Source organism: Trichophyton verrucosum, assembly GCF_000151505.1.
Source record: "Trichophyton verrucosum HKI 0517 chromosome Unknown TV-F-a-04d11.M13r1, whole genome shotgun sequence".
NCBI lineage: Eukaryota > Fungi > Ascomycota > Eurotiomycetes > Onygenales > Arthrodermataceae > Trichophyton > Trichophyton verrucosum.
The window spans coordinates 65,926-85,363 of record NW_003315344.1 but is presented as its reverse complement, the minus strand read 5'-3'; the positions used below and the strand labels follow the sequence as shown (position 1 = coordinate 85,363).

At 51.3% G+C, this 19,438-nt stretch overlaps 7 protein-coding genes across 7 annotated transcripts; 3 read left to right on the top strand and 4 right to left on the bottom strand.

The window, feature by feature from the left end:
• Positions 1–524: 524 nt before the first annotated feature.
• Positions 525–2,488, top strand: TRV_05523 (R3H and G-patch domain protein, putative; the record flags this gene model as incomplete). The annotated part of the gene is made up of 2 exons (XM_003020359.1): positions 525–1,969; positions 2,032–2,488. 2 exons carry the CDS (start codon positions 525–527, stop codon positions 2,486–2,488), a joined length of 1,902 nt encoding a protein of 633 aa, XP_003020405.1.
• A 1,161-nt stretch (positions 2,489–3,649) lies between these two features.
• TRV_05522 (C2H2 finger domain protein, putative) lies at positions 3,650–5,426 on the bottom strand (the record flags this gene model as incomplete). Its single annotated transcript, XM_003020358.1, has 2 exons — positions 3,650–5,195; positions 5,314–5,426. The coding sequence occupies 2 exons, from the start codon at positions 5,424–5,426 to the stop codon at positions 3,650–3,652; spliced, it is 1,659 nt and encodes a 552-aa protein (XP_003020404.1).
• Positions 5,427–6,380: 954 nt separating this feature from the next.
• On the top strand, positions 6,381–7,561 carry TRV_05521 (uncharacterized protein; the record flags this gene model as incomplete). The annotated part of the gene is made up of 2 exons (XM_003020357.1): positions 6,381–6,636; positions 6,702–7,561. The coding sequence occupies 2 exons, from the start codon at positions 6,381–6,383 to the stop codon at positions 7,559–7,561; spliced, it is 1,116 nt and encodes a 371-aa protein (XP_003020403.1).
• Positions 7,562–8,017: 456 nt separating this feature from the next.
• Positions 8,018–9,991, bottom strand: TRV_05520 (uncharacterized protein; the record flags this gene model as incomplete). Its single annotated transcript, XM_003020356.1, has 4 exons — positions 8,018–8,192; positions 8,257–9,299; positions 9,355–9,508; positions 9,576–9,991. The coding sequence occupies 4 exons, from the start codon at positions 9,989–9,991 to the stop codon at positions 8,018–8,020; spliced, it is 1,788 nt and encodes a 595-aa protein (XP_003020402.1).
• Positions 9,992–11,633: 1,642 nt separating this feature from the next.
• TRV_05519 (uncharacterized protein) lies at positions 11,634–13,177 on the bottom strand (the record flags this gene model as incomplete). Its single annotated transcript, XM_003020355.1, has 3 exons — positions 11,634–11,770; positions 11,856–12,833; positions 12,934–13,177. 3 exons carry the CDS (start codon positions 13,175–13,177, stop codon positions 11,634–11,636), a joined length of 1,359 nt encoding a protein of 452 aa, XP_003020401.1.
• Positions 13,178–13,441: 264 nt separating this feature from the next.
• TRV_05518 (ubiquitin C-terminal hydrolase 37) lies at positions 13,442–15,277 on the bottom strand (the record flags this gene model as incomplete). The annotated part of the gene is given in 6 exon segments (XM_003020354.1): positions 13,442–13,977; positions 14,056–14,267; positions 14,287–14,468; positions 14,527–14,626; positions 14,708–14,802; positions 14,858–15,277. The coding sequence occupies 6 exon segments, from the start codon at positions 15,275–15,277 to the stop codon at positions 13,442–13,444; spliced, it is 1,545 nt and encodes a 514-aa protein (XP_003020400.1).
• Positions 15,278–15,464: 187 nt separating this feature from the next.
• On the top strand, positions 15,465–19,433 carry TRV_05517 (uncharacterized protein; the record flags this gene model as incomplete). Its single annotated transcript, XM_003020353.1, has 4 exons — positions 15,465–15,935; positions 15,995–16,143; positions 16,203–19,181; positions 19,241–19,433. The coding sequence occupies 4 exons, from the start codon at positions 15,465–15,467 to the stop codon at positions 19,431–19,433; spliced, it is 3,792 nt and encodes a 1,263-aa protein (XP_003020399.1).
• Between the last annotated feature and the right edge of the window lie 5 nt (positions 19,434–19,438).

Here is a 19,438-nt window from a genome sequence, read left to right as displayed (position 1 = left end):
GCTGGAGTCTTAAGGAAGTCTTCAAATGAAGTCCTAAGGAAGTCCTAAGTGAAGTCTTGAAGTCTTGAAGTTGGTCTTTGGCCGCGTGAACCAAGCAAAAGCAATAAACATCCATGGATGCATCGACATCATAGTTAGTGAGGGAAGATAAGAAAATAGCCGCAAGTGGGGATGTTTGCTTCTTTTGTCTTTTCTGGCTTTTGACTTTCCATCACTCTCTGAAGAGATATCAAAAGGACATTCAGGATAGACAGAAAAGAAACAAACAAAAGACAGCCAGAGAAGAGAAGAGAAGAGAGCAGACAAGTGTTTGCTACAGGATGCCAGGCAAGCGGCGGCACAGAGGTCGCAGAGGTGAGTCTGGATGCTGGCAGAGAGAAGGCTGGCTGGCTGGACTGACTTGACTGAACTGACTGGTTGACTCACTGCAGGCATCGGAAGGGCCTTTGACAGAGGTGAGAGAGACATTCACAAGTGATGGAAGATGCAGGCAGGCAGGCAGGCAGGCAGGCAGCTAATGAAGGATGGCAGACACAGTGGAAGAGCACTACCAGTTCACTCTCAGCCAGGAGGCCCTCAATACTGAACGCCACTCCTTCGAGCGCAGCAGTCGACAGCTCCGCTACCAGACAGTCCAGTTCGTCAGCGGAGGCCAGAAGGAGCCAAATGACCCTGCTGTCCTCAGGAATCTCGATAACCTCGTGCTCGACCGGGATACTACTAAAGAAGATAATAAAGAGGATACTCGGGGTGAAGATGTCGAAGTTGAAGCAGTGGTCGAGGTTGAGCAGGTAGAAGCCGACAAGCAGGAGAATAAAAAGCCAGAAAAAGAGAATCAAAAGGCAGGAAAAGAAGAGAGAGAAGAGAAAGAGAATCAAAAGCCAGAGTCCAGAGAGAAAGAAGAAGAAGACCTCTATGTCATCGATACAGAAGGAGACAAGACGGTGAAGCCTACGCTGCCCAACCCCGTCATCAACTGCGATTCCTCGGATTCCAGCGCAGACGAGGTCGTCTTCACCGGCAGAGTCCCCCTCTGGAGACGACAGGTCCGCTCAAGAGTCGTCAACGATCCTCCTCCAGCAGCATCGTCTACAGCCCAAAGGACACCGCCAAAACGCAGCCATGATGCAGTCGACCGCAGAGATACGGGATTCCGAGGATGGTCCGGCACCAGCAGGCGCAGAATGTCTCCTCGCAGGGTTGTCCTCGAGTTTGGCAACGACTCCGCAGACTCAGACGCCGTGGCAGACTACCTGGCCAACCTCATCGGCGACGACAGCTCAGACAGCTCTGATGGATGGTCCGACGACGAACAGCCGGGTAAAGCCGTCACTCCCAAGACTCCCGGCATGTCTGGTCCAGACGACGTAGACGAAGAAGAGGAAGGCAGCAGTTCCGGCGATGATGATGATGATGATGATGATGAAGACGATGAAGACATCGACATCGACTCGGACATGCAGTGGATGTCTGACGAACAGCTCGCCCACCTCCTCGACACAGGCGACATCCCCGACATGGACGCAGACGAGATCGACTTCTTCACCACCCACGGATTCGCCAGGTCAGGCGCCGCAGCAGCATCCGGCAGAAACAAGAAGAACAAGAAGAAAGACAAGCGGAAGAACGCCTCGCTGCGTGAACCCATCTCCGCGTCAAAGCTCGCTGACATGTTCGAGGAAGATCCCTACGGCGCTTTCGATATCATGGATTACAACCGCACCAGTCTCATGGGCAAGAAGGCCCGAGGCAAGATGCCCGACTTCGACCTCTCGGACAGCGAGCTCGAGTCCAACATCCACGCCTCGTGGGAGAACGACCGGCGCAAGAAGAAGGCGAAGAAGCTGGAACGCGAGGAGCTGCGTGCCCAGGGCCTGCTGGGCAAGTCCGGCAAGGCTCGTCCGCGAGGTAATACGCCAGACGACATTCGCGATGAAATCCGCTCTTTCATGATGTCCCGCACCCAGACGTATGTCTCTACCTTATTCTCCTCTATTTCTCTCTCTGTTTTGATGCTAACTACATTAACAGCCTCCAACTTCCTCCCATGGCCAAGAAAGACCGTAAGCTCGTCCACGAAATGGCCAACGCACTCTCCCTCAAATCCATCTCCCGCGGCAAGGGATACGACCGCTTCCCCATCCTCACCAAAACCCGCGGCACGCCCACCTTCCACCCAGACGAGGTCCACGAGCTCGAAGCCCTCTTCTCCCGCAGAAAAATCACTCGATACTCTGACAGGCGTCGCGCGGGCCCATCCGGTGGTGCTCGCTCAGGTAGAGCCCGCGGCGAGACTCGCGCTGCCTCGTACATGGACGGAGACGTCGTGGGTGCCTCTGCGCCTGAGATCGGAGCTGATAACCGTGGCCGCGCCATGTTGGAGAAGATGGGCTGGAACACGGGGATGTCGCTTGGTGCCGCGGATAACAAGGGCATCCTCCAGCCTGTCATCCACATCGTCAAGACCTCCAAGGCGGGACTAGGCTAGGCATTTTTACACCCTCACTTCGACTGGTAGTCGTTTCTCTCTGGTGACTGGCGTATTCGGGACTCTCTTTTATGTGGTTTTTCTTTTCTTTTCTTTTTCTTTAATGCAGGCTGTTGTTTGATAGGGTTGATCGGGTTTGGCGTCGGAGATACATAAAAATAACCCCAGATGTAATAGAGGCCGGCTGGTTGTGGTAGCTGTCGATATTCACCCAAAAAACATACATAATCAATTCAACGCGGTTACAGTTGATTTCACCTTGTAATAGTTGTACTTTCATTCTCTATCTGTGTCGTCGTAGGCATGCAATAAACATGCATTATATCTGTCAGTATACGTGTTATTGGTCAGTCACGGCTTCACTATATCAATATACGTCCACGACAACACATGTATGAATACTGCTATTTCACTTGGATATCACTATTTTTATGCTTGAATATGAATATTTCCATCTTATATAGTCCATATATCTACTTATACGTATATCTTACTTATCCGAGCCGTCGATGCAGTTGTGTTCAATATATCAATTTGTATGTTTTCTGTCAAAAAATAAAAAAATCAACTTTTGAAATAAAAATATCCAAAATCACACGAAAACCGATGAAAACCGCAACACCATCACCACCAGGCCATATTGCACGCGAAAACCTGTCTCATTCCTTCTAAACAACTGCACTCTACATTCTAGATCATATATATCTACATAGTTCGCGGGGTTGGTGGATGCCGACGCTGTTTTGCCCGAAATCAGAGCAGGGACGACAGGTAAACAAAACCACACCCCTCAAGTATACGCGGTCCACGGGGGAAAATATACAAACTACAGCAGTCTATAGGTTATCAACACCGTAGGAGATGATTTAAACGGTTATCTGGTCATGTTGAACATAGGATGTCGGCGTTGCGATACTTCCAACTGTAGCCGTACGCGTTGATAGCTACGTGCAATACCCCTGGATGCATGCTCACAAGGTGCCTAACTACACTGCGATATAAACACGATATCTACGTCTACTCCGCCAATAGTTTAAACCAAGAGATAACAGTCATTGTCTAATTTAGTCGCTGCGTAACATAGATATATACGTCAAGTCATCAAACATGATTATAGCCACTAGAAAAGGAGTATATAATCATAGTCATAGAAGAGAAGAATCACCTCTTCTTCTTCTTCGCTGCCTGCTGCTGCTTCTGGCTTACGGGGGCCTGAGCATGGCCCTCTTCCCTCAGATGAGTGAACAGCTTACTCCTGGACGTAAAAGACGCCCGGCAGACGGCGCAGACAAACTGCTCTGCTCCCAACGCCTGGGCAGCAGCGGCCTTCTTGGCGCGTTTCTGCTTGGCCTTGCCTGGCTTCTTGGCCGGGAGGACGATTTCTTCTTCCTCGTCCTCGTCCTCGTCCTCGTCCTGGGCTTCAGCTTGGCCGGTGGAGAGCGAGGATAGTTTTTCTGTAATGGGATCTATGCCCTGGCCGTCACCAAGGACATGTTTTCGGATCTCCTCCTCGTCTACCTCGTCGCCGTCTAGATCGTCTGTACCTTGACCCACAGGGGGATGTGGTTGATCGGCCCTAGCCTCCGACGATGGCTCAGGGGATTCACTTCTGTCCGAAGAATAGTCAGCAGGGTCAGCGTTGCTTAGTTCCTGTTTTGATGCTGGGGTTTGGGTCCCCGTCAGCTCAGGTTCATTATTATTCTCATGCTCGTGCCCATGATTGGAATCAGACATTGGCTCCATCTCCCCGGGCTCCACCGCGTCCAGGTTGAGGTGCTTATCTTCCAGCTTCATCTCACGCTGCAGCTGCTTGACTGCCTTGACGTGCTTCTTGCTCCGTTCATGGGCCTCGAACTGCTTCTCGCTCTTGAAATTCTTGTTACATATCACGCACTCAAAGTGGTTCTGCTCAGACTCGGTCTCGCTCGGGAATAGCTCCTCTTCAGCTTCTGTCGACTGAGCCCACTCAGGGAGTGTAAAGTCCCGCAGTTTAGCCTCATTAGCCCGACGGGAACGGGCAGCTTGGGCGGCCGCGGACTCACGGAGGATCCGTTGGCGGTCCGCCTCGCTCTGGACGGTAGCCTTGTAGCGGGGGTCTCGTTTGCGTACAAATGCAACCAGCGAGCGGACGGCGTCGTTGAAATCCCTAATACCATCCTCGCGTAGACGACGGTTTTCCTTCTCCATCAACCGTCGTACACGGCGGTCAGGCGCCTCAGAGTACTTGTACACGTCCTTCCACGCGTAGGACTTTCTCGTGGCGAAACTGCTCCAGGCAGCGTAGAACCTGCGCACGGAGTCAGGGGCATCATCTTTACGGCCAAAAGAGGGGTAGTGGATGGGTTCTAGATCGTCCAGCCGGCATGCTACAAGCTCTTCGCTGGCCAGCCGGCTGAAGGTATCATTGAGGCCCCCAAAGAAGCCAGTGGGCGCGTCCGAAAACTCCATGCGAGGATTGAACTTCATGATTAGCGACATGACATCGGCGGCCGCCGTAAACCGCGAGTTTTCTGGCCCCTGCACGCCCGCATCACCACCGGTGCCGCCTGCATCCTTATGCGAGTCATACCAGGCGCGTTCTTGGGGATCTGAAAGGATCTCATACGCCGACTGCACCTCCGCAAAGAGTGCTGTCGCCTCCTCGACGTTTCCATAGTTCTTGTCCGGGTGTAGCTCGAGTGCTTTTCGTCGATATGCTTTCTTTATCCTAGACCAAGCAATAATAGTAATAGCAATAATAGTTAGCCAAAACTAAACCACAACATGAAGGAGGCCCAGATAAATAGTCACAAGTCTGCGACTAGCTGAAATAGGAAAATGCATACTCTTCAGCTGTGGCATCCCGTTCCACCCCTAAGATTGCGTAAAAGTCTCTCTCGAAAGCATCGTGAGCTTCATCTGCGGCACCCTGACGGGAGGAGGACTGGCCCTGACCCATCAGTAGCAAAAAAAGGTTGATTCCAAAAAAAAAAAAAAAACAACCACCCCTTTTTTCTTTTCGTGGCGGGGGTGTTTGGTTATCGTGATATCATCCGCCACCACTAGCGCGCGAGATGAATCTACTCGTCCACCGATATCGAGCGCCGCGCGCGTGTGTCTTGCTGTTGTCTCTCTTTTTTTTCTGATTTCTCAGAATTTCCTTCGATATAAAATTTTTTGGAGCGGGAAGAGCATCACGTGACGAGTCGCGACTTTCTCGAGGGCGTACGGGAAAGACGACGAAGAAGAAGACGACCAAGACGAAGGAGGCGAACGGAGAGGATGGCGATTCGAACTGCATGTGGCAGCAGTCAGCGTTGAAGATGGCAAGCTCCGTAAAAGCAAAAAAGGAGGCAGGAGGAAAAAAGCAACCTGTAAGTAGCCAAATCGTACGTGTTAGAAGCGGTTTTTGATCGAGCAGCCGAGCGCAGAGGGAGAGCCCAGGAGAGACGGGAAGAAAAAGCACTGAAAATCCTCACGAGACGCGGAGTTGGCAACTGGCCTGGCCTGCTCTGAACCTCGAGCTTCGTCGCAGCGCTCTGACGGCCTCTGCTCAGGATGCTCCCGTGGTGCGGGCGCAGGACGCTGCCATTGGCGCCGGGGAAAGCTGGAGGCCCGCTGCTGCAGGTTAGCCGTTCAACCTTTTTTCGTGGAGCCAACAATTGGTTCGTGCATATAACTATTGATTACATCGGAGCGATGGAGATGAGGCATCAGTTATCGCTGGCGGGAGGGAGGCATCGGGGTATTAAAGGGGGTGGTGAGGTCGGGAGGGAGGGCGAGGTGAGGTTGGAAGTGAGAGAGATGAAATATAGGGGTAACTAAAGCTTGGGATATAAACTCATAACCTTACTTCACTACTTCACTACTACCTAGTTCCATACCAGCATATTGACAACTGGGCCAGGCAGCGATGACATCTCTCCAGCACAACAGCATCATGCAGCAGACGAATGCCTGGAGACGGGCGGGCGCGCCTCTGCTGGGCTGCAACGAGGGCGATGTTTGCGACGAAGAGACGAGACGGGACGTGGACCTGATGATCCTCGACTACATCGTCTGCGCAGCCCTCACATCCATCCTGCACGAGCGCATCGCGGACAGACAGGGCGCAGAGCAGCAGCAGGAGGGCACCCACGGCTGTGACAGGTGGCTTGAGATAGCAGAGGGTGAGTCTAGTTTCAAACAGGTCATATATCTACTTGGGTTTCAAAGCTGACCGTGGTGTAACTAGCTACGTTGCACCTGTTCAAGACGAACAACCCCGGAGAAACGCTCTCGGACGACATCAAATTCAAGATAAAGACACTCAACTTCTCAAACCTCTTCTTCAGACGGTTCAAGCGGACGGCTTACCTGCCGTCTCGCGCGGCTCTGGCTGCTCAACGCAAGAAAAGCCGTGAGAGGGCCAGACGATGGCTCGAGGAGAACAGCTTCCAGGAGACTACTCCTGCAGAGGAGCTGGATCGGGCATTTGAACATGTCCAACCCATATCAGCCTCGCAGATAGATGAGAATCGGCGGACGTTGCTTGACCATATGGCTGTCAAGGAGACGGAGGACTACCAGTTTGACATTGAAGCGTCTGTCACGCTGTGTGATATCCTGCCGGAGCTGATGGAGCTCTGCGACTCAGCCCCTGAATCCGTCAGTGATGATATCTGCACCGTTGCTGTCTTGTTTATGCTACATGCTGCTATAGAGCAGGGCTTACTATATGGTCGGGTGGGGAGGGAGGTCCTCGACGAGACATTCGCATGGGGGAACCAAGATGATGACCACAGCTGGGCGGAGACAAGGGATCGGCATCGGCTATCTCTTTGTCCGAATGTTGACGATGCCGCCGAGGGCAATGATGATGATGATGATGATGGTGATGCGGATGAAGACTATGGCGAGCAGTTGAAAAGGATCATCTACGAGAACCCCCCGTTCGAGTTTGAAGGAGAGGTCCTGAACTTGATAAAGACGTTGCAGCAGACCTGGGATGCACCAATCCTTAACCAGCTGGAGCAAGGCAAATTATATTCATTAGGCGAGGATGAAGTCGCGGCTTTCAAGCGACGGGTGGTATTCAATGATTTCGGGAGTTAGCTCAACAAAAAAAAAAAAAAAAAAAAAATAAAGAATAGGGTAGACCCCGAAACAAGGAGCGAGCGTGGAACGGGGAAAAAGCTGCAGAATGAGCAAAGATAATAATAAGAATTATACAGAGAGGAGAGTGTGGTATGGTATGGTAGAAATATCAACGCCCCTTTCGTTCCCAAATTCATGTCCCAAAAGAATAAAGAACCACAAGCAAGCAAGCAATCCGTAGCCCGGAAGTAAACATGCCCAAACCCAGAGCACTAAATGATAATAAGGAGAGATCATAAGCTGTCGTTTCTTCGTTAACGTTTCGTTTTTCGATAATGTTTTTGTAGTTTTGATGCGTTTTATTCCTTTTTTTTCTTTTTTTCTTTTTTATTCTTTCTCTCTCTCTTTCTTTTTTTTTTTTTTTTTTTTTGATATTGAAAAGAAGCCGATGCAAGCGGGATGATATTGAGCTGACTAGTCGTCGGGGTATTCATCACGGATGTTGCTCACGAAGCGGCGGGTTTCAATGTCCCATCGCTTAAAGAATTTGCCGGCAAAGCTGAAGAAAGCATCCGGCACTTCGGAAGCCTCGAGCTCGCATATTTCGATGTTTTCTTCCGCGACATAGCGGACGCTTTTATCTTCCACCCTAGAAGTCGTTAGTATTGTTTTCGCATTTTTTTCAGGGGAAAAAATAGATATGAAAAGCTTACAAGACGTGGTAGAAAGACTGATGGCGTCCGGCATGGAGACGGTCCACTCCCATGCGCTCCATCCACTGCTCGCCAGCACCACACTCAGGGTCCCAGCCGGTAATTAGGCCGATGTACTCATACCGTTTGTGACGGAAGAGCTGGCCGACCTTGTACTTGACGTTGCCGTTGGCTGAGCTCCTTCGCCGGACCTGCTTTGGTATCTCGTCACTAGCTTTCATCACGCTGACGCTCTCGCGTAGATGCTCATATTCAGGCAAACTCTGGAACAGCGGAATCAGATACTGCTCGATGAGATACACGTCCGCTGGGAAATCCGTAGCAAAGTGCTCCATCAGCGATGGCAGGTGGCGGCGTAGAGGCAGATGTTCGGCTCGTCGGCGCTCAGGGCCCTGGGGGATGTTCTGTCGATCGGGATTTGCGTATTTGGCAAAGAGCATGGATGCCCAAAGGGCAGCATACTTGACATTAACAATGTCAAGTGACGTCTGACGGAAATGTGGTGTTTGCAGGACGGAGTTGAGGATGTTCTTGCCGCATCGAAGCACGATCTCAGCGGTGAATGACTCGCGAAGGAATGTTGACTGCGACAAGGTGAGGGCTCCAAGGAAGTTCAGCTGGCTCTGTAGCTCGGATACGGGAGTCTCGCTGGTCGAGCGGAAGGGGTCCATGTACATGAAGTCGCCCTCTTCCCCGTCTGGCAGCCGATTGCCAGCAAGGTCGTGATTGGGCTCTGGGCGGATGATAACGTGAACGTGGAAGGGGAAGCCACAGGGATGGGCATCGAGGCCGAGTCTCTGAGCAACGTAGCAGTATATAGCCGCCGAGATCAGAGGCAGTGAATTGTGCCGTTCGCTGGTCAGAGCAGCACCCAGGAAGTTGTGCTCAATGTTGTAAAACTCCCTGCCAGACTCGATCCCAGTGAGATTGTTTTCTCGGAGGTACTCTGCTGTCATTATGGCTCGCTCTCGGGGCGTGTACTCGAGGATATTAGGGTACTGGCGTTTCATCCGTCCAACTATGTTGTCCAAGCTCCGTGATATCTACTCCTGTTAGCTCGTCCTGTAGAAGATAGTTATTGTATACTGATGAACGTACGTCGTCAAAGTCTCCGGTGCCAGAGTCGAGGATGAACATGTCAAAAGCTCCCAGAGCGTGTTCGAGAGACACGTCCTCGCCGTTCCTGAGCCTGTTCCAGGTGGGAATGGCCAGCGTTCGATGCAGACAGCCGAGTATAGCATTGCTGTAGTATCTATATCCCCGTTCGTTAGTCTTGATATTATCCCATAGGTAGGAGGGTCAACCTATAGACCACGTACCTCCTAGCCAAGTAGTCTTCAAGGTCCTGAGGAGCATCAGCGTGCCTGATCAGCGTATCCTTCGCATCATAGCCAAAGCTGACGATGCGGTGAATCTTCTCTATGCGTCCTGTCTGGCTGGCGAGGATGCTGTCCAGTATCTCCGTTGTCGCGCGGTCGATCTGATGCCTCAGCTTGTACAATTCTTTCCACTGCACGCTCTTTGCCGGCCTGGCAAACTTGTCGGTGATGTCATGACGCTTATCCCAGAAGCGAAACGAGGCTTTGCAGTAGCCGGCCCATAGCAGGGGGGCGTTGGTGATGTGTGAGAAGCGCTTGGAGGTCTGCTCGAGGGCGATGGCGGCGGACGGCGGCGTGTAGGTGAGGATGCTGTGCAGGATTTCGTCTGGGAACTGGCTGAGCAGGATGCCCGGCATGGTCACTATCCTCAGCTTCTAGCTAGAGTGATAGACTGCTTCTTGTTGTTGATGGCGATGGCGATAGTGATGGGTGGATGGTAGGTGGTAAAGGTTGTAGATGGAGGATGGCGATGTGATGGAGATAAAGTGTTATTCCAGGCGAGCCTCCCTATATTTATACTGCTCCGTCGACCACCCGCAGCTTCATAGATGGATGGAGACGATGGAGATGCTCACCCCGCCGTCTTCTTACTTCAGCATGCATGGTCGAGCACAGGTAGCAGTACCAGCTAGCTACTGCGACCGGGTTTACTCAAAAGTACCTAGCTAACTACATCCCTGGCCGTGGCTTCACGGAGCGTTGGCGCATGACTCCGTGTCCAAGGTAAGGCCTGCGGAAAATACGGGCTGATGGACGCTGCCATTCGTGTCTCGGAGGCAATAGCAGGCATGGTATTTATTAGATTAACTAGTTAATTATTGAGAGTCGCTATACAGCTATCTCGTCTAAATATACACATAAAAAGTGGGCATAGTACTCCGTAGTGTTCTCGCCGGCCGGCATATCGCCATTAAACAGCGGTAGTGCGCCCATGGCGAGCTGGGGTCTGGCGACTAGTTACAGCATACCCCTGGCCAGACGAGGATGATGCCAGTCGCAATGCGGAGGGACCATTTGCTGTGCGTCCCCATTCCAGCGGCCCGGGGAAGACGGACGGGAGGGAGAAGCCAGACGGAAGAAGGAGAAGCAGACGCAGAGTCTTCTGTTCATTCCCAGAGAAAAAAAAATGAGGCTTCCGTACGAAGCTGCTGGGGTCATCCTCGCTATGAAGTACCCCATGGAGTATGCTCCTAACGAGACAGTGGAAGTAGGGGGCTTTCACTTTCAGCTTTTCGCCTCTCGGTCGAAGGCGTCTGATTAACTCCCGGGGTCAGGAATCATCAGCTCATCCCAAAGGTCCGAAGACAAAACCTAGTGGATGCGGCCGGAGACGCATATTTTTTTCTTATCTGGCTGATATTTTGCTGAAGGGCGCAAGAGACGACCCCCTTTCCCACCGCTATTTTGAATTTTTTTTCGTCATTCCGTCAGGTTTGGAGAGTTGAGAATTCCCCCTGTCCAGAATTTTTTTTTCGACAAGGTATAGATCCAGCAAATAAGACATTTCATGAACAGGGTGTGTTTTGGTATCATGTTGGCGCTGGCGTGCTTAGTTTACGTCGCCTTATGCATAAATAGTCCATCCTTGGCTCCCCTGTCAAATTCGATAGGATTGTGGGCTTCCGGTGGGACCTGGGGTCGTTTTGTCAGAAGAAATTTGGGGAAGCCTGATCATGATAGGCATAAGATCTGTGGGTTAGTTCAATGGACCGATGAGACATCATGTAGGGCCGACGAGCGCAACCGAGAAGGCTTGCCGACCCGGAAGTCCATCCTTCACATCCGCCATGCTACCGGCTGCATACATATACTAAGATAAGTACTCCGTAAATAACGTGCTGTGGGAGTGCGGATGCTCCCCGTACATATACGCGGCACGCCATTAAGTATAAGTAATCCGGATGTCTTTTTCTTTCTGCAGGGACAACGAGCAGTCTCGCTATCGCCAGGGGTAGATGGCATATTGAAACGGGAGACGGTGAGGTTTCTTGGACCACGTTACATCATGTTGCATACGTCGGTAGGCTCGCCGTAGACATCTACCATTGCGGCTCGCTCGTTCTCCCTCTGCTTTGTTTTGGTTTCCTTGGGAAAGGATGACTGCAGGAAGGTCAACAGCTTTTGGTCTAGGTTTTCTACATGACGTTGTTAGGATTACTGTATGTTTTAAGACGGCAACATATATGCTAGGGATGTACAAAGGCAAAGGTGAAGACCTACTGCTTGTTGCCTCCATGACAACCTCGGCTCGGCACATGGGACAGTGGTTCTGTTGCTGGCGTTGCATGACGACTAGGCACCGAATGCAGAAAACGTGGGAGCATCTCAGCCTGACCGGCTTGAAGGAGATAGTGAAACAGACTGGGCAAAGATAGTCGTCCAGCTGCGGCACAACTACTAATATCTGCTCAGAGATCGCCTGGCAGACAGACCTTGAGAGACTGCTGGCGGAAAACGGTCCTGTTTTAGTAAAGGCGGATCGCGCGTGAAGCGCGGTTTGCTTGTCGAACTTCTTCAGGATCTTGCTCAGTGCCATGCCATTGATTTCCTGAAACTTGAGATTCTGCAGCACCGCGAGGTTGATATGCATAAACATCTCAAGGGCGCGCCGGCCGTTGCGCCCAAGCTTCTTGGCGTGCTGCTGCTTGACCAGCTGCTTCTGGAAGGCTTCGAGGCGCTGGCGGGCAACCTCTGACGACCGCTCGCCGGAGTCTGCTTCGCCTGTGGAGAAGAAGACCTGCATCTCCATGTAGATGCGGAAGACTTCGCGCCAGGCATAGATGGCAACTTGATCGGCCTTTTTGGTAGGAGTCGCCGGGCTTGTGACTTCGACAATACTTTCGCGAAGCAGGGCAACCTGGCTGTCAAGGTCCTTCTTTTCGTGCGCTTGTAGGTCCTCCAGGTTGGAGAGACCAACTTTGAGCAGACGGAAGAACTCTGAGTCGGAGGAGAGGGGGATCTCGATCGACTGATAGGGCCCGTCCGCGTCGGTTTTCGTGGTGCAGGAGCTCTCGGATTCACCGGTACAGGGATTATTTCCGCCACTGCTGCTGGTGCTGCTGCTCGTGCTGTTGGACCTGATACTGCTGCTGTCCGTTTGTGCGATGGCGGGATAACTAAGTAGTTCGCGGGGGGGCTTATCGTCCGGGCCCATGGCGAACGTCAGAACGGGGCGCAGGGAGGAGGAAGATTTACATTCTGTTGTCCTGTATAAGTACAAGCTTGTGTGAAGCATAAAAAACAAGGGAAGGAGAGAGATCGCCCATGCTCTAAACAGGGGGGGGGAGTATACACATACCCCTGAGCGAATATGCAAATCCCACACGGGCCAACCTGCCATCTCCCTCGCCATCGGCCAGGCTGCCGTCCTCAGTCAGCCAGAAGCGGTTGAGCACATCTGGACTGAGTCCCAGCGACAGCAGCTCGCTCTGCACCCGCTTGATGCACTTCTTCAGCTGGCGGTACGAGATGGCCGACCTCACCCATTGCGAAGGGAAGCCCTCATTCTCGAGGGTGCTCACGTAACTGTGGGCGAACTTCATCTTGACAGCACCTTGTCAACACGCTCATCGGTATCTTTCTGCTCGTCAGGCTGGTCGGTTTCTATCTTCAAGTCTTTATATCTCGCGTCTCTTAATATCCTGGTGGGAAAGACGAAGTTAATAAGCAATTTTTTTTGACATCACAAGGAAAAAAAAATAATAAAAAATTACCAGAAACGGAAAAAGCAAAAAAAGGGGCGACAAAGCACGGACTGGTCAGCTGATCCCTGTCAGGACTTACTAATCACGGCATTAAGTAATCTCTTAGCTAAGCAGCTCTTCGCATTTGCGCTTGCGGACGAGAATGCGACTCCACCGGTTGACGGCCGCGCAGTAGTCGAAGCGGCGGCGGCGGGCGTAGTTGAGCTCGATTTGTCTGCTGTTCTGCTCGTCCGTTATCTGCGTGCGGAGGAGGCGTTGCTGCTCGACGAGGGCCTGGCGTTGGCGCGCAAGCGAGTCGAGGTCGTGTGCTTCGTTGCCGTTCTCGGCTGTCTCTGCTAGCTCGCTGGGCACCAATGCGAGCTCGAGCATAGCCGGGGTCAGCCCGTACTGCGCGTCTGGGCCGCACAGCACGGCGTTTTCAGGGTCTGCCTCGTCGCAGTTTTCTCCGAACCCGGCTAAGCGGCTGTTAAGGTGCTGGAGAGCCTTGACGTTGGATGCCAGGTCGGCAAGGTATCCGGTCATCGGGTCCTTGGACAGGCTTAGGATGGAAAACTCGATATCTCCCTCTTCGTACTCTGCCATCTTCGTCTGGATCTCTTTCGTTGCCAGTCCAAGCCAGTCTTCCTCCACGCATTTTCCTGCAAGTAGTTAGATTACGATTGTTGCAAGGCAAGAAACATGGAGTTTCTGGATAGGACTGGTGCCCGATGACATACCGAGACTCTGGGGTTGTCGTTCTAGACCGTCAAATTTCCATACCCTCTCCTTGGCCTTGACAAATGCGATGAAATGAAACCCGGCCTCGGACTCGTCTAGCTCTTGGTTTCCTCGGGCCTTCCACTTCTGCTGGTTCTTGAGCAGCATGTCTGCGCTGAGAATGTCCATTTTCCTGTACTGGTCAGCAGATGCAGTTGTGTTCCTGTCATGCCTGCTTACAGACAACCTACCTGGCAAACGAGTTGTGCACCTTTTTGACAAATTCAAAGTTGCCAATCGCATAGCCTCGCATGGCGGGACTGAGGTCTTTGGTAAACTCCCGGAACGACTTCAGCTCCTCTCCCATCTCGATAACTTCGATGTTGTAGATTATATTGAGCAACGCCACGGTGGCACATGCATTTTCCACCGTCTACTTCATTAGCTCTACCGTTATCATGGAATGTGTGGCACCTTGTATATCTATTTACCTGATTGGCAAACCATAGTGACTCAGGGCAGCTCTGTTCTTGCTTGTGAGGATCGTCTTCTCTCCAGCGGAAGAGAAAGATCAGACCGTAAATGGGTTTCCTATATCCATGTTGTCAGCAGTGGTTCTACATAAGTAACTAGGTACCTCAACTACTAGGTAGCTCAGGGGTATAAACACACGGCAAGAAGGCTAGCATCTCCTCGTCCAGCGACACCACTTCCTGCACCTTGACCCCCTTGACGCCGATGTCCTTTAGTATGGCATTGAATAATGCCTGCAGCCGGGTTAGCCACTCTCTAGCTTATCTATCAACCACCGCATAGACGTACTGGCTCGTTCTCAATCTCACAGAAGCCGTTCCAGCTGTCCCTTTCCTCGCTGGTCAGAGGCGTCAACCCGTCCTCCGCGGCGTCTTTCTTCTGACCACCAGCCATCCTCACCCTCCCACCCTTATCTCGCCCTTCGTCCAGAGTAGCTGTCTTCTTCGGCGCTCCCATCTCGCATCTGCCAGCTCTCACACTCTCTGCTCTCTCTCCCTTTCTTCGTTCTCCTCTCAAGGTTGTTTTTGAAGCTTTCGCGGAGGAAACTTTAGCCCGTGACCGCGCTAAACCTAATCGGGGCTGCAGAAAAATAAAAAGTAAAAAATTACTTCCAAGCATCAACACAGCTTCAAGCGAGCCAGACGAAGACGACGACGCCGAAGCGAAGACGAGGGTCTGACGAGAAACACGCCCACCTGCGACGCTCATTAGCACTATCTACTGCCTTAAAGAGATCTACCAGACGAGATACGGTGGCGGAACTTATACCGGAGTCGGCGGTAGATACCACCTGACGGTCGCCTGGATGGTACCTGGCACGCGTCTCGACCTCTAACCGGCCTCACCAGCAAACGAAACACCATATCAAAGGAGGCCCTGCAGAGACCATAATGCAATGAGTGACACTCCCCGACTACGTTCGGCTTTCCCTCGAACACCTCGCTCCGAACCACGGACCCCTCGAACGTCCACCGGCTACCATGACCCAGCCGTTACGCCCGTCCCCTTTGGCCGGGGAAGCAAGATCAACTTCGCCAGCGCCAGCGCTGTTGTGAGGTCTGCCAATGCCGCCCAGCCCCAGGATAGGCCTCTGATACCGTTTCACATTGTCGATGCGCCTGCACAGCGACTCTACGTTGTTGCGTTTTACGCTGCGTTGAATGCATGGCGGTTTTACGAATACTGGACGTCTACGGATGAGGGGGATGCTACATGGCTGTTTTTGAAATGGCTGCTCATAGATGCTACATATCTGTTTGGGCTGCCTGTGCTGCGGATCCCGTGGTTAGAGTGGGCGTTTTCAACCACGTTAGCGATATTCCTGGTTCATGTGGTGATTAACGTGTTTTTGATGTTTAAGATTCCGGTACGTCAGACAAGCATATCATCGATTGGTCTGGAGTATACTGACGAATGACAAAACAGTTACCGATGGAAGCCTGGGTCGTTTCTTTGTTCAAAATGGCCTATGACAGAGAGCTTTCGATCTCCGGACAACGCGTTAAACCTTATGACATCCTACACAACTCGTCATTAATTCTAGGCAAACATATCGTCCATATCTTGCCGGAAGGGTATGACTGTGCCCGGCACTCTCGCTCTATATACAGTTGCTGACTTAACTTTCTTTTAGTTCTGCCGTTCTGAACCCAGACAAGGTTCCGTTGTGTCTCGGCCATGCGCATTCCTCTGTCAACCTCCCCATCCGAGTGAACCAAACCAACCCTATCCTCATAGAACTTCTGCGCTTTGATCTCGAAACTGGTGCAAACGAAACGATTGTTATCCCTGAGAAACAGGCCAAGACCCTCAGACGCCAGGCCAGCCAAAACTATCCAAAATCAGAACAACGAGAATGGCTGGATCTTCTCTACCCCGTGCGCAAGACCGGTGTTTATCAGATCAAAAAAGTGGTGGATGAGTCCAAGCTTGCTGTTCATCATCGTTCCATGGATACTCTCGTTGTCAACTGCCCCAAAGCCTCGATGTTGACTCGCGGGGGCCACAAGTGCAGAGGGGCACTATCCGATCTCACTATGTCAATGCATGGAACTCCGCCGTTCAAGATAAAATACAGTCGCACCGTCAACGACGTTGACCAAGGGATCTCCTTCCAAAGCATTCAGCCAGAAGGTCACCAGAAGCTGCCAGAGCCGGAGGAGGAGCCAACTAATCCAGTCCTGGCCAAATTTAGCTGGGCTCGCCAACAGAAGGTGGAAGTTCCTCTGAACGAATCCCTAACTGCATTCGGGGAATGGACTTATGCTATTGAGGAAATCCACGATGGTTGTGGGAATGTTGTCAACTATACCAAAAACCCAGATGTTGATGAGGGTCTTTGGTCTCAGCATCATCCGCAATCTCAACAATTCTTCGTTCATGAACTGCCTCGGGTATCCCTGTCCGGCTGTGACACGCAAACATACCTCCAAATCGCCAAAGGAGAGTCAATTGACCTCCCAGTTCATTTCCACGATACCGGGTATGGACAGAATAAGGATTTCCCTTTCACTCTCAGCTACTCATTTTCTGAGTCTGGAGAGGATGGTGATAAAAGGGAGCCTACATCTGTTCATGAATATGAATTCAAAAATGCCAACAGTAAGCCTAGAATCAAGGCTTCTGGCTGGTACAGTATTACTGGTATCTCCAGTCCATACTGTCGGGGTGAAGTCTTTGAGCCGTCGTCCTGCTACCTCCACAATCCAGCTGAGCCGCAGTTAGCTATCCGCCATGAAAAGATTTATGATACCTGCGCTAACAACTCCGTTGGTCTTCTGGTGTACCTCGATTTGATCGGAACGCCACCATTCAGGGTCAGGTATTCCATAGAACACTCTAAGGGCGTACAAACCAGGGTGCACACCATCAATGGCCTGCACGGACAACTTGATTTGAAGCCTGCAGAGGAAGGGCACTACAGATATAGATTCCTGGATATATCTGATCGCATATACGAGGCTCGTTCATTGAAAGACAGCGTACCAGCCCTAGAGCAGGATGTGAAACCTCCTGCCTCTGCGCAATTTGTCGGACCCCTCACAAGCCGCAAAGCCTGCTTCGGCGAACCCGTTTCAATGGACGTGATGTTTGTTGGAGAACCGCCATGGATTTTGAACTACGAGGTGGTACATAACGGAAAGAGGAAGAAGCATGAACTGAAGAGTGATACCGATGTTGCGTCTCTTTCCACGGCAGACCTTGTTAATGGTGGTGTCTACACTGTTGGTCTCACCAGCGTTAAAGACAGATCGAACTGCAAGAGAGCCCTGAAGGAGGAGATTCGAATTGAAGCCAGACCGAAAAGACCGCGCGTTGGATTTGGCCAGATAGACCAGAAACGAACTATTCTGGCCTTGGAGGGCAAGGCGGTAGATCTTCCTTTAAGACTGGAAGGTGAAGCTCCATGGAAAGTGAAGTACCAGAACAAGCTCGATCCCACTGCCGGCCCTGTGGAGAAAACCTTTTGGAATGCAAACAGCGTCCTTAGAGTAACAGATCAAGGACAGTATGAGATCATTGGTCTGTCGGATGCGACTTGCCCTGGATCAGTTGATGAGAAAGCACATATTTTTGAAGTTTCCTGGATTGCCCGGCCCAAGATCACTGAGGTTGATGGTGTCAAACTGGGGCCTCAGACTATTATTGCAAAGGATGAAGTATGTGAAGGTGACGTGAACTCTCTAGAGCTGAAATTTGGTGGCAACCGTCCATACACAGTTCGGTACGAAGAGAGCTATAAGGCTGGAAATTCGAACCCAACTTCCCGCATGAGAAGTCTCACTGCTGCCCTTAACTCTGCCTCTATACCAATGCGGACTACTATGGCTGGAAATTACACCTATAAGTTCCTGGAAATTGGAGATAATCTCTATAGCCCTGAAAAGAAAGCAAAGGATCCTATTATTGTAACCCAGAAGGTGAATCCCCGTCCATCAGCTCGGTTTGAGTCTCCTAGCAAAGTGTACGGATTTTGCAAGGAGGAAGAACAGGAAGATGAGACAATCCCGATCATACTTGAAGGTATACCCCCGTTCACGCTTGAACTTGCTGTCAAACATCATTCAAGCGCGAAGCCGGAACTTCTTTCTATTCCCAACATCAATTCAAACCGATATGCACTGCCTGTTCCTCGCCAGTACCTTGATCTTGGACAGCATGTCATAAGCATCCGCAAAGTCAGAGATTCACGTGGCTGCCAAAGGGCGACCGAATTCGATGGATCATCAGTCAGAGTATCCATTTCTGACGTGCCAACCATTATTCCTCTTGAATCACGAGAGGATTACTGTGTCGGCGAGAGAATATCCTTCTCCCTTTCCGGCCATGCGCCGTTTGAAATCTACTACACCTTCGATGGTGTGGCCAGAAAGGCGAAGAGCCAGGCCACGACCTTCCGACGTATTGCGGAAATGCCTGGTGAATTCAAGATCACATCAGTCAGTGATGGAGCTAGTGGAAGGTGTCGAGTTCATAAGAATATCACCAAAGTGATACACCAGATGCCCAGCGTCAGGATCAGCCGTGGGGGTGTGTCTGTTGTCGACATACCCGAAGGTGGTGAAGCGGAGATCATGTTTGAGTTCTGGGGAACTCCTCCCTTCGAATTCACGTAAGTTAATCCTAAGCTTTCAATACCAACACTTCATATACTGACGGATACTTCTCTAGTTATACCCGCAGCTCGAATGACGGCAAGGGCAAGAAGCGTGTCATTCTCGACACTAAGAATGACATATCTCATGAGCACACGAAAACTATCAAAGCTTCAGATGAGGGAACATACGAAGTTATATCCATCAAGGACCGTTACTGTTCTTTTTCGACACAGTCTGATAAAGGGAGCCGACGAGGCTTCTTTTAAACACA